Source organism: Eucalyptus grandis, chromosome 10 (genome assembly GCF_016545825.1).
Source record: "Eucalyptus grandis isolate ANBG69807.140 chromosome 10, ASM1654582v1, whole genome shotgun sequence".
Taxonomy (NCBI): domain Eukaryota; kingdom Viridiplantae; phylum Streptophyta; class Magnoliopsida; order Myrtales; family Myrtaceae; genus Eucalyptus; species Eucalyptus grandis.
Genome location: NC_052621.1, coordinates 22,569,273 through 22,581,299, shown reverse-complemented (window position 1 = coordinate 22,581,299; position 12,027 = coordinate 22,569,273). Strand labels below are relative to the sequence as shown.

At 39.5% G+C, this 12,027-nt stretch overlaps 2 protein-coding genes and 1 long non-coding RNA gene across 4 annotated transcripts; 1 reads left to right on the top strand and 2 right to left on the bottom strand.

The window, feature by feature from the left end:
* Positions 1-2,143: 2,143 nt before the first annotated feature.
* On the bottom strand, positions 2,144-2,972 carry LOC104422285 (arabinogalactan protein 13-like). The gene has a single exon (XM_010034559.3). It carries the CDS (start codon positions 2,832-2,834, stop codon positions 2,655-2,657), a length of 180 nt encoding a protein of 59 aa, XP_010032861.1. The 5' UTR covers positions 2,835-2,972; the 3' UTR covers positions 2,144-2,654.
* Positions 2,973-9,011: 6,039 nt separating this feature from the next.
* Positions 9,012-11,507, bottom strand: LOC104422283. 2 transcript variants are annotated; one of them, XM_010034558.3, is made up of 5 exons: positions 10,984-11,507; positions 10,588-10,844; positions 9,808-10,078; positions 9,636-9,713; positions 9,012-9,315 (listed from the first exon to the last, which is right to left on the bottom strand). In XM_010034558.3, the coding sequence occupies exons 2-5, from the start codon at positions 10,842-10,844 to the stop codon at positions 9,265-9,267; spliced, it is 657 nt and encodes a 218-aa protein (XP_010032860.1). In that variant the 5' UTR covers positions 10,984-11,507; the 3' UTR covers positions 9,012-9,264. The 2 variants fall into 2 exon arrangements, with proteins under 2 accessions (XP_010032860.1, XP_010032859.1); XM_010034557.3 differs by having other exon boundaries at positions 9,808-10,075.
* LOC120289046 lies at positions 9,315-10,272 on the top strand. The gene is made up of 2 exons (XR_005546989.1): positions 9,315-9,451; positions 9,557-10,272. It is a non-coding gene; the product is annotated as an uncharacterized LOC120289046 (long non-coding RNA).
* Positions 11,508-12,027: the final 520 nt, after the last annotated feature.

Here is a 12,027-nt window from a genome sequence, read left to right as displayed (position 1 = left end):
TTTGGGGGGGCCTACTAATCTTAGCTTACATCCAAAGCTTGCTTGCACCAACCAAAGGCCCCTTTGTGGTTCCTGTCTTCTTCCTTTTTTGCCGACTCCCATGTGCTTCCCAAAATGATAGGGCATGCCACACGTCATCTTCTTCTACAATTTCCATACCAAAAAAAATCCCTTTTGTCTTCTTAGCAGGTTTCCATTATACAAAATGAGAGAACTAAAGGGAAAATTTTGGGATGGGAAAAAAAAGATCTTTTTCTTCCCTACTCTTGATTGATACATGTGGCCGTTGGAGAAGACTAGGCCCCTCTCCCATAAAATACTGATTTTTATTTCATAAAAATATCGAAAATATTGTAACATGCCAACTTTTACTAATATACAACTATGGTATAACACCAATTTATTTATATTTTCACGAGAAATTACAGTTTCGAAAAATACTCTTGTGGCATGTTTGGATGAAAAAGGAGCTCTCATTCCAAATAATTAATTTATTGTATTTCAATTAATAACAAGCAGAAATTTATTATTAATTATTATTTTGACGTATTAAAGCAAATAACAAATTTATTTAATAAAGTAGGCTTATGTCTATGCATATTTTTGTTTATTCCTTTGTGAAATTTATTAGATTATCTAATGTAATTAATAATTTTTGGTAAATAAAAAATATATATTTAATGGTATCAATAGGGTTTTTAATTATTTTTATGTTCCGGATTAATTAATGCTATAAAATAATTTGACTACATTAAATGTCTTTGAAATTTTCATTGCATTCAATTCCATCATTTTCTTCGTTTACAACAAACCAAATCGATGCTTGTTGCACTCCATTTTTACTTAAACCAAACAAAAGAATTAAGATCCCCTTTTCCATTCCATCCCTTCCACTCCATTCTTTTTTAATTCTATTCCATTATGTTGCACCCAAAGTAACCTTGATCCTCAATCACTAAGCAAAGCCTACTGAGATTTAAATTAGGCAAAAATCATATATGTCGATCTTGATTAAACCCTCAAATCAATTTCACGGAGATCAACGAAATTGAGCCGCCTTGTCTGTGAAAAAATGGGAATCAAATCAAACGAGCAGAGGCGGGATTGATTTTTTTTTCCCATCTCCTTACCATTTTCAAACCCCTAATAGGTTTCAACCCAACTCTTTTGCTATTTGGCCAACTCATAAATGAGATGATATTGATTTAATAAAGCCCCGTTATCTATTTTTTTATTCTTGTCAATTTTGGATGTAATGTCTACAATTATTCACAATGACACATGACCTTCCTTCGGAAGACCTCCTTGCAAACATAATTAAATCCCTTTGACGTCAAGAGCAACATGCGTCAACTTTTTAGCATAAAAGAAAAAAACAACAGAGCTCACTGATAAGAACAAAGATTACTGTCAAAGCTCTCTCCTCTTGCAGATTCTGTGATTTTTATGGATGTCTCTGGAGTTACTCTCACTAGATCAGAAATGGAGCAAAATAGAATCTTTTCATCTGGCACAATGCTTCATTCATGTGCTTGACGGTAGGTTGGCCAAGTTACATGTGTTCATGATGGAAATTTGAGCCAGAAAGAATGGTCAATCATAGTGTCTGGGCTGAGTCTTCTTTCTCCAACCACCCATTGCCTTCCAACCTTCCCACATAATCAAACCTAACCACATGTCAAGTTTCACACCCCCTCTTTCCTCTTTGAATGATTCCTTACATGAATAGTATTTCCCAGTTTCACATTCCTTCATCAGCGGCACCATCAATTCTCCAAAGTTCACTACTATTTGATAATATATATAAAGTGAAGTCTGCACAGTAACTGGTTCTTTGCATATTGGCAATTTTTAGCAAATTTTGCACAATGTTCAAATTGGCTTGATTGCCAGCCCCGCGACTCCATTTGCAACAGTCCTATCTTAAAGAATAAATTGATTCAATTTATTTCTATAAAGGACTTCCCTTAGATATGATAGAGCGAAATGAGGGAGTAATTTGAAAGGAAAATGAATATATATATTCATGAAACTCCCCCAACACTTTCTTTTGAAAGAGGAGCACAACTGTATTAGCCCCCGGCAATTATACATGTGCTGGTGAAATTATATAGGGAGGACATCCAAATTGCTAGAGAAAACATAAATACAAAATGAAAGAATTTTATTACAACGACAAATGAATCCTCCAAGATACACAAATGAGAAGAACATGAGGAACATATTACAAGAAGAAAGACGAGAATGGGATTGTGTCTACAGACACCCTCACATCACATGTCTCTCCATAATCTCCTTATTAATCTAAAGACAAATATACTCACATTCCCTATGCAAAATGATCACAATAGAATTCTTATACTCATCAATGCTTAGTATAATACAAAGTCCCCTCCAAACACACCAAACTAAAAGCAGATCTCAGCAATCACATCATGAACACCAAATCATCAGAAACCTGTGACAACCCCAAGACTCTCATGCGTGTATACAAAAGAATAAATGAGAAAGAGATGTGAGCCCAGGGAGAATACATATCATAAATCAAAATAAATAAAAATGAGGGTGCAGGGTGAAATGTGCAACCATTCTATGATCTAAGTGGCCATTGCTTTTTCTGCTCGGTCGGATGAGTGCATGAATTTGGAGACACTTCAAAGAAGCAACCCAAAAGCAAGAGCGGCAATGGATGCAAAGAGGGTGGGGACAAAGACGGCCGCATCAGAGGCGGGGCTCGGCGCCGGGGCCTCAGCGGCGGCTGCCTTCTGCACGGTGGCAGCGGCCATCAGCACCACCATCATTGCCACGAAGAGCTTCATCTTCATTGCCTCCATTTCTTTTCTTGATTATTGCTTGTTGAACAAACACGGAGAGAGAGAGTAAATTCAAGAATTGAGAGTCTCTCTACTATGGACGCAGAGAGAGATAGAGGCAAGGTGATCCAATGGCATTGGTGCTGGGTGACAAAGATCACTTTATATAGTCAGCAAAAGAGGGGAGAGAGAGATTGACAGGGTGGATCTTGGTGGTGTTGCCAGACAGCTGGCTCTATGCCAATGTGAGGGTCCCCACCTTTTGCTGTCTTCTTAACTACTGTTTTGGAAGATTATGGTTATTTTCAGTTAGTTTTTGTTTAGATGTCTCTTCTTTTTCTTCTTTTCTATTTCCCCTGTGAGGGTTTCACATGCGTCAGGTGTGAATGACTGAGGCGTGAGTGAATGAAATTCTTCCATTGGGAGTTTGTTTTGAAGGAATGGACGCGTTTTATTCCATTCTGAGGATTAGGTAAGCTGTGACAGAAATTACACCAAATGTAGTTTTCAAAGAAAAGTCTTTGTCTATTGAGTGCAATATGTACACAGGAAAATCAATCCCTTCCCTTCTCCTTCCGATATTGCAGATTCATTTGTTGGGCATGTACATCTACGATATCTCATGTGTTTTATATAATATTTCGATGTACAACCACAATCAAGTGGAAGATAATTGGAAAGAAAACGTGGATACGATGCACTGATATATGATAAAAATTTCCATTGAGAGATGTTGCTCAATTTCATATTTTGGTGATGCCCAAAGGAAAAATAAAATTGAATAAAACAAATAAGATTTCAGAGAATCGGTCATTGGTAGAATGTCAATAGAAAATGACAAATAATGCATTAAATAAAGACGTTACAACCTATCGAATAAATTTTTGAACATTTCTGGGTGATGAAAATCTAGAAAAATCACAGAATAATCTCATGAACTTTTAAGATCACAGTTAGGTCCTTGCATTTCAGTCACTGCTTTAATGTGGTATAATTTTTTTTGAAAAACAATTCCATTAGCCTTATGAAATTGACCCATCACCAGAAACCTGCAGTCGTGCATTTTGAATGTTTATAGCTGCTATAAATCATCTTGGTACGATTCACGAATAGTAAGGTACGAATTAAATTTAATATCCTGTGTGAATATAAATAAATCTTGTTAGAATGTACCTTATTTCATAAATTTCAAGCCATGATTAAAATGGGAGGTTACTGTAGGACCAATGATAAGATTGGAGACATCTGACGTGAGCAATATGGAAACCTAAAGCCTACATGAAAGGGAAATCGCAACAGATTGGTAGGTGCTTGTGAATGAATTTGTATGGAGCAAAAGTACCCTAGTTCACACGAGACTTCGAGTTTGTTGTAGGGTCTCTATATTTTGCTATTTATCCCCGAGCCCGATTAAGACGAAAGTCGTGCACAAAAGATACGCAAAAAAAAAAAAAATTACTCGATTTAATCTAAAGAGCCTACTCTAAATTAGAATCCCATATCGAATATCGAATTCCTTCGACGCGTAAAATCCCAACATTCTACAAGAAAGATCTCTTGTCACAATTGCAAATTCTGGTAAGCTTGGGAAGGAGGGGCGATCCGAACGACCAGTGAACGTATCCAAAAGGGCCAGTTCAGCCAGGGATTAGAGGTTCGAAAAATTTCAAATGTGTACTCAAAATTTTTTTCAGACTTTCCGACAGCAAAAGAGCCTATGACCCACGAGCATTCTCGACATCCTCGAGAACCTGCGAGTGGGGACAGGCCCTTTCGCATGTGAAAGGGCGGCCAAGAAACCTTTTTTCCGAACCACCCGATGGACCGTTGGCGAAATTTCGAACCCGCAAGAATCATTTTGCTTTTCCTCTCTTTTCCGCTTTGAACAGTGCCCGGTTTCTCGTCCCTCGTTAACGTGTGAAATGATGAAAGAAAAGATGGGTTGATGAGCAGGATGGGCTGGAGCAATGATGATCAAGAATCAACGGCGGTTGTTCATCTGCCACGAATCCAAGATCCACGCCACGGTTCAAATTTCCTCACCATTTCAAAACCGAAACCCCTCGTGAACGGGTGGTCATCGTGGCCCCAACGTCCAGACAAATTGACTTTGATGTTTGCAGGGTTGCTGGACGCTTCAGGATGACAGAAGTTGGGATCTTTTCCGAACATGCAAGTCACCTTGTAAGGTTCCTCGAAGAAGGTTTCCCCTTTGTCTTCGCTCCTCAAATAATTTTATTAATTCCCAACTTTGGCTTGGTCCGCTGCTGATTTTGTTGAATATGTAAGCGGGCATATACAAATGCTGGTTTTTTGGTCGAACATACCATGCGCACTATTTTCTTTCATATCTTTTGGTATAGCAGCCGGATGGTGTACGGGTCGGTTTTCTCCCGTCTCGAATGGTCCACCTCCCTGAGCGATCTTAAAAGCTTACTCCTCCATATCGACCTAGTGTGTTTGGAATTTGCTGTTGGAGTGTTTTTGACGAGGCTTGAACTCAAGATTATGAGAAGATGAGCAACTTCATTGCCATAGAAGCCAACACCCCCTTGTTCATTCATAGTATATGCTATAGACCTCTCCATAATACAAGCTGAGCCCCAAAGCATAATTTCAACCTCAAACTTTGTCCGAGAATTTCGGCAAAAGCAAATGTATGTCATAAGGTGAATTATGTCAGTATATAACTAAGGCAAGAGATTCGACTTCCCCTTGGGTAGGGTACTATGAAAGGAAAATTAGTAATTACTGTAATGATGCCCATTTAAAAGGTTTAAAAAATATAATATTGAAAAAACATTTGAATAACTTTCATTTAAATCCCAAAAATCTCTTATAAGATCTAAATATATAAATTAAATCTTTATAATCACGCAATATTTTTGAAGTAATTCAAACCTTACATTGTTCTTCTTTATTCAGTATCTACCTTTTCATTTCTCTTTTGCATACAAAGCTAGTAAGTAGGGATGAGCATGATTCTAAGGTAGAACTTGGATCCTAAGAACCGAACCAATGAAAATCTAAATGATCTAGGTTTTAAGGTATGCAGGGTAAGTTCTAAATTCAAAAAAATGAATAAACCTATTTTGACAAGTAGGTTTTAGGTGCTTAGCTAAAAGAACCTAGAACCTGAAACCTTGAATCGGTAATAAGTTTTAATGTTTTCTTGGTTCATGTTTTCGTGTAATCTTGTAATATTCTATATTGTTCGATGATGAGTATATCATCCGAAAGAATTTCCATTTTATGATTGACACTTTTACTTTATTAATATTCATATTTTTCATGTGCTTTATGGTTAATAAATTGTAATATCAAGTTGCGGTCTTTATAATCGTTCAATTAATAATATAGATGAAATTTGAGTAAACGCTGTAACTGTTTCTAGAATTTATGACAATGTAGGTTTTAGGTTCTATAGTATGTAAGATAGGTCCTAGATTTAAAAAAAAAAATTAGGAATCTATTTCAATAAGTAGGTGTCAAATTTCAAGTGGAACCTATATGGAATTTAAAACTGCTCACCCCTACTAATAAATTAGAGTGTTTGAAAGTAAATTCTAATACTCAGATCAGTTGAAGCTCCTACATATAAGCTCAGTATTTCATTCAAGTAGGAAATTTCTAGCAAGAAAATGATCGACGTAATTTGAGTTTTGAGATTTGCTTTTGATTAATTTCTTGTAGTTGTTTGGACGGAATTGATTTTTCTTAATTTGTGAACCCGTCTTAATTGTTGTACCATAAATTATAAGTGCTCGACATTTATAGTCCTGAACTTCTTTTGCTTTATTCAACATAATAGTCCTGAACTTCTTTTGCTTTATTCAACATAGATCTTGTACTTATCAAAATAGCACTCAATTTCGTCAGCGTTGAAGAATTCGGAACATTTCGTGGAAGCAAGCAGGTTTGGACTCAAGATTTAGTGTGGAAGGGGCTAGCATAAATAGTTTGCCGCTACTAGGTCAAGATCAAAAGGTCAAATGGCGCTTTACGATTTGATTACTTTTGTAATGTGCAGAAAGATTGAGTACATAACTCAAATTTACTTCTACGCGACAAGTTACGTGACAACAAAAATAGCAAAATTAGTGGTTAATTGGACATACTAGGCACACAAGAGACGAAAGCACCAGCCAATCGAAAGAAATTCGACCCAAAAGAAACCGCCCTCGATGTCCCGAGAAGAATTGTTGCAACTCGTCATGATAAGCTGGGGGCAATCGACTCTCCTCCTCAAATGCCATGGCAAAGACCATCCTAACAATGTCGACTCGCTGCTCGAGCAGTCTCGCGTTCGAGCCGATCCGACCATTTGCGATCGACATTCCGACGGTCGTTCATCTTCTCATCGTTGGTCGCATCCTTAGCTCTGTTCATACGTACTTGGACTCGTCCTAACTTCTGATTTGGGGGCGCGTTATTAAAGAAGTCAAAGATTGAATAAACGTCGGTTTCCTAGTGGGGCGCGTTATCATTTTCGCTAGTGTTGTTGTAATTTATCTTAAATTTTATTTTGCTTTGAAACCTCCGGTGATTTTGATGTTCGATTTTGCATCTCCTCAGACTTTAAGCATGTCCATCAATAAATATTACTCGCAGGGCCTATCCCGTGGAATAGCAGCGAGACCCCGTATTTATTTTGCCTGATACACCTCGTGTTATTTTTTATATTTGCTTCAATTACGTGTTTATTGCTATTGAGTGATTTTTATTCCGTGCCCCCCGATGCATGGCCATAGAGATTTGCTTGTTTAGGAATAGAAACTCAGAAAAGATCGCATGAAATGAAAAAATTTTACCAAAAAGAAAAGACGCCGGTTACAGGCGTTAGGTAAAACCTAGCGTCACCAATTCAACAAACCCAAAATCTCCGGTTCCCAACATTGATCACGGGTCTTCCACGAAGGTGGCCAAGGTTTTAGTTCCCCAAAATTCGGGGCTTGACGTCATCAATGGACACAAACCCCATCGACCACCCGTTAACGTCAATGATCTTTTAGCCACTGTGTGTGCACGCACGCGCATGTGGGGCTAGGTTAAGGGTGATTCTAAAGGATTAGGGTTCTTTAGATTACATGAAACTTCGGGGATTTCTCTAGTCCTATCGACTCAAAGTGGTAGATTCTTATAATTCAGAGCATCCCCCTCATCATTCAAGATCCTGATGACACATGCAGATAAGAGCCGTTTTGACTATCTACATGTATGGCCAATTGAAGAATAAATTCCACACGAAAATTCAAGGCAAAAAGAAAAAGAACACCTCACCCACCCTTTTTCCTTAAAAGAGAGCAGAGAGAGAAAGGAAAACCACACCACTTGCATTACTGATTTATGCAAACTCCTTTGGAACCACAACAAGAGTTGCATGACTTCAGATGCCCCAACAGTGGAAAGACAGGAAAAGAGATGAAAGCCACTCCTTTTGAGGCCTTTGCATTTTACTGGGTTCTCAGCTATAATTTTCAAAATGGACAGGGACAAAATAGAAAGAGATGGACCGAGCAGCGTGCACCAGATACCGACCCCCACCCACCTCCTCTTTTCTGGGTATTTCTTATTTCCTGCTTCTGGCACCAAACCAATCTTTTGTTAAATCTTTTTGCTCTCTGAGACGGGGCAGACACATGATTTCTAATACTGTGCCATTTCCAAACACATGTTTTGTGTCTGTTTATGGTGGAGCAAATGTTTAGATTGGGACAGCTCAGCGATCTTTCCTCTGCTATTTCCCTGTTTATGGAAGGGCAGGAGGGAGGATGAAAAGTGGAGCAGCCGTCTTGATTAGAGGAAAGGGCAGGAAAAAGAAAATGACCCACGTGAAATGTTTGCGCCTCGTTAAGGGGGGGAAAAAGAGAGAACGAAAGATTTCATTTTTACCGCTAATTCGCGCTAATTTTAGATGCATCCTGATTCCAGGCAATGATTGAGACGATCCCGTCGCCCAGGACACGCGGATTCAAAAATTGAATTGAAAAAAGGCAAGCAAAGATATGAGGCTCCTTTGAGTTTTGCTTTTAAAATATATACATTTTTTTTTTCAAATCTTGTGGTTTTAATAACTTTGACTTTTCTTTAATACAAAACACCATAAAACTTATCAAAAATATGCAGATATTAATATAGAGATGAACATGAATATTTCACCAGTTTTTGGAAATGGGAAAAAAAAAAAAAAGTCAAAACTTCTGGTGAAACATCATATGAGTAACGATAATGACGAAGTGCAACAAAGACCTTAGAACACGAAACTACAATGGAAAGAGAAAAACTCAAAATCAACTTAAATTTCCAATGAATCCTCTACAATAGAACAAACAAACCAAAAGGACACCTATCTCCCTCCCTCTCCCCCTCTCTCTCTCTCTCTCTCTCTCTCTCTGTTGTTTCTATCTCTTGAAGCTATCACACCTTTCTGGGTAATCATCTTCTCCATCTCTCATTCTGAATCACTCTCCATGCTTCCCATTGCCTTCAACCCTCTGGGCTTCTGCATCGACAAACACCACCATACATTTTCACATTTCAATAGATCAAGATCCAATCAAATTCTAATCACCATGAACAACCCTCCTCCTCCCTCTCCTCCCCCAATGAGGGAGAGAGGGAAAAGATCTCTTAAAAGGGTACATTTTGATTACATATTTTCTGTTTGCAGAATCTTTTTATCGCTCTTTAGAGAAATCCCAGTCATTACTCAATTTTCACTCACTTTCCTTGATTGATGACAGAAATTGGATTTTGAGGCAGTGAGACAATACCATCTGACATTCAGGTAAACGAAAGACAGAAGACAGAACGCGAGCGTACCTTCTTTGAAGCCTTCTTCTCTCGAACCTCGTATCTCTCCTGGGACAAGTCAGAGAGCCAAACACCAGGACTCACCAGCTGCATACAAAACAGAGAGTCAAATACAGACTCAATCAACAACTCATTTGAGAAAGAATAGGATCTTCTACATTCCTATGATAAAACAACTTACAAGCACACTCCTTTGGATCAATTTAGCCCTTTTCTTAGGCCTCTGAGGAAGCTTACACCCTTTCATCGCCATGAAATCCTCTTCCTTCTCCTTGTTGGATAAGGAGAGGAACAATTTGGGCCAGACAACCACCCCTTTGTCGTTCTTCATGTTGTGATCCAACAACACCTTCCCATTCTCATCTGCACCCAACGATCCCCTCGTTGTGTAGAACCGGTCTTCCTTCTCCGGCGACGCCTTGCGTTTATTCATGTGCGCCTCCGAGTTCCTACTGATCAATCAGCGTATACCACGAAAAATCACCAGTGCGTTGAATTTTGCTCTCTTGCTTTTTAATCAAATCTTTACTTGAAAGTTAAAGAGATTTGGACCGATGGAGTAAATTCAGGGTCAAACAGTGTGTAACTGCCAATGTATGGCAAACAGTGGTAGTAGATCAAAGGCATCTGCCAAGTGATTCATAAACTTCTGCATCTTCTCACCATTAATTAACAACCTAACACCGTGCCCTAATAGTATTCCCCATAAATACTCATATCAAAAACCAAATAAATAAAAAAAGGTAAAAAAAGGAAAATGGAGATATCCCTCACAATCTTTACAGAAGAAAGACAACAGAACGGCAAGGAGAAACAATGCAAAGGGAAAAACTTTAACAAATTCCAATAAAGCAACAACAACGCACCCAGATTTTGGATTTTTTTCCCCTTGTTCTGTTCATTGTTTTTTTTTTTTTCTTTTAATGTTTTTCCGTTTTCCCAGGAGTTATTTTGGCCCTACCTGCTGAGACCTCGGTGAGGTGAGTGGTGGGACGAATCCCTCTTGGTATTGACGACGCCGTTCATGATCTTCTTCTTCCCAAAGGAATCAGAAGACAATTTGCTGGTGCTGCTGTTATTGTTAGGGGCGTTGTTGGTGGAGGAGAAATTGTGGTCTTTGTTCTTGACCTTCACACATCTGTGCCTCTTCCTATTCCCCCACTGCAACACAAAATCCGGCTCCTTGGCTCTCTGATTCTTCGCTTCCTTCTCCATCATCTGAACAACAGAAAAAAAAGAAAGAAAGAAAGAAAGAAAGAAGAAAAGAGATTTAGAGAGATCCAATATACTCAGACTTCGGAATATCTCCACCGGAAGCCGGAAAAAAAGAGAGGAAATTGCAGCAGCAACCACCGACCTCAAGATCTACAGTCCAGGACCCATCAATGAGATCTCCTGAACATTCACCAGAAGCTGGAACGGGACCGCGGGAGGATCAGGAATGCAGTGGGCAAGAAAATGTCACTCCAAGAGTCCCAACTGGCGCGCGAGTCAAAGTACCGAAATTGCTGGCCGAACCCCACTGATTTTCCTCACGAACCCAAGAGAGTACACCCTCTGGAAGGGAAAATAACACGGACCAGGAAGAAGAAGGAGAAGCAGAACAAGGAAAAGCTAGAAGCTTTCGTTGCCCGGCTCCAATGGGTGAAAAATTCAAGATTTTTCCAGGAAAAAGAAGAGATAGAGAGAGAGGGAGGGAGGCGGCAGGGGAAAGAGCAGAGATCAATGCGAGTAGGTTTACTGGGTGGGGGATGGTTTTTTGTGGGGGAGAGAGATCAGCGCTTCAGCGGTCTCTCCTTTGTATTATCTATAAATCTTTCACACTCCCTCCTGTTTCTCTCTCTTTCTCTTTCTCTTTCTCTTTCTCTCTCTTGCTCGCTCGCTGTGTTTTTTTTTTTTATGGTTTCGCGGCCCTATTGCGCTTTTTTTCCCCTTGGCGACTGTTCATTATTAATGTTATACCTCTTTAATTCGCATCGTTTTTGCTATTCGCCCGGGTAGATACCTGAACTGAAACCAGGTCCGGGCCGTCCGATGAGGGATGGACGGCCCGATTCGTTTCCCTCCAATTGGTCGAAGGTGGGGGAGGCCCTCTCTCTCTCTCTCTCTCTCTCTCTCTTTCTCTCTCTGTGGGTTCTTTCTTGGAATTTGGGCAGGAAGGGGAGAGGACCCAAGGGCACGTGATGCGGGCTTAGGTCACGTGACTCTGTGTCATCCATCTTTGCCTGAGCGGCATCTGAAAGTGGAGAGAGACGGAGAGAGAGGGCAAGAATCCCAGGGGACCGGAGTGGATGAATCTTTGGTTGTGCTTCTGATTGCAGTTTTGAGCACCAACAAGACTAGAAACAAGACCCAAGCGATAGTCATTGCATGATGAACACCCTTTCTTGCCCTCGTTGTC

What these genes read in the sequence shown, in the direction of transcription:
- LOC104422285 (XM_010034559.3), bottom strand. Translation starts at nt 2,834, where the DNA reads ATGGAGGCAATGAAGATGAAGCTCTTCGTGGCAATGATGGTGGTGCTG.
- LOC104422283 (XM_010034558.3), bottom strand. Translation starts at nt 10,844, where the DNA reads ATGATGGAGAAGGAAGCGAAGAATCAGAGAGCCAAGGAGCCGGATTTT. An exon ending in CCTCACCGAGGTCTCAGCAG is followed by an intron (nt 10,079 to 10,587) that starts GTAGGGCCAAAA and finishes CTGATTGATCAG; the next exon opens with TAGGAACTCGGAGGCGCACA. An exon ending in AGAAGAAGGCTTCAAAGAAG is followed by an intron (nt 9,316 to 9,635) that starts GTACGCTCGCGT and finishes TTGTCGATGCAG; the next exon opens with AAGCCCAGAGGGTTGAAGGC.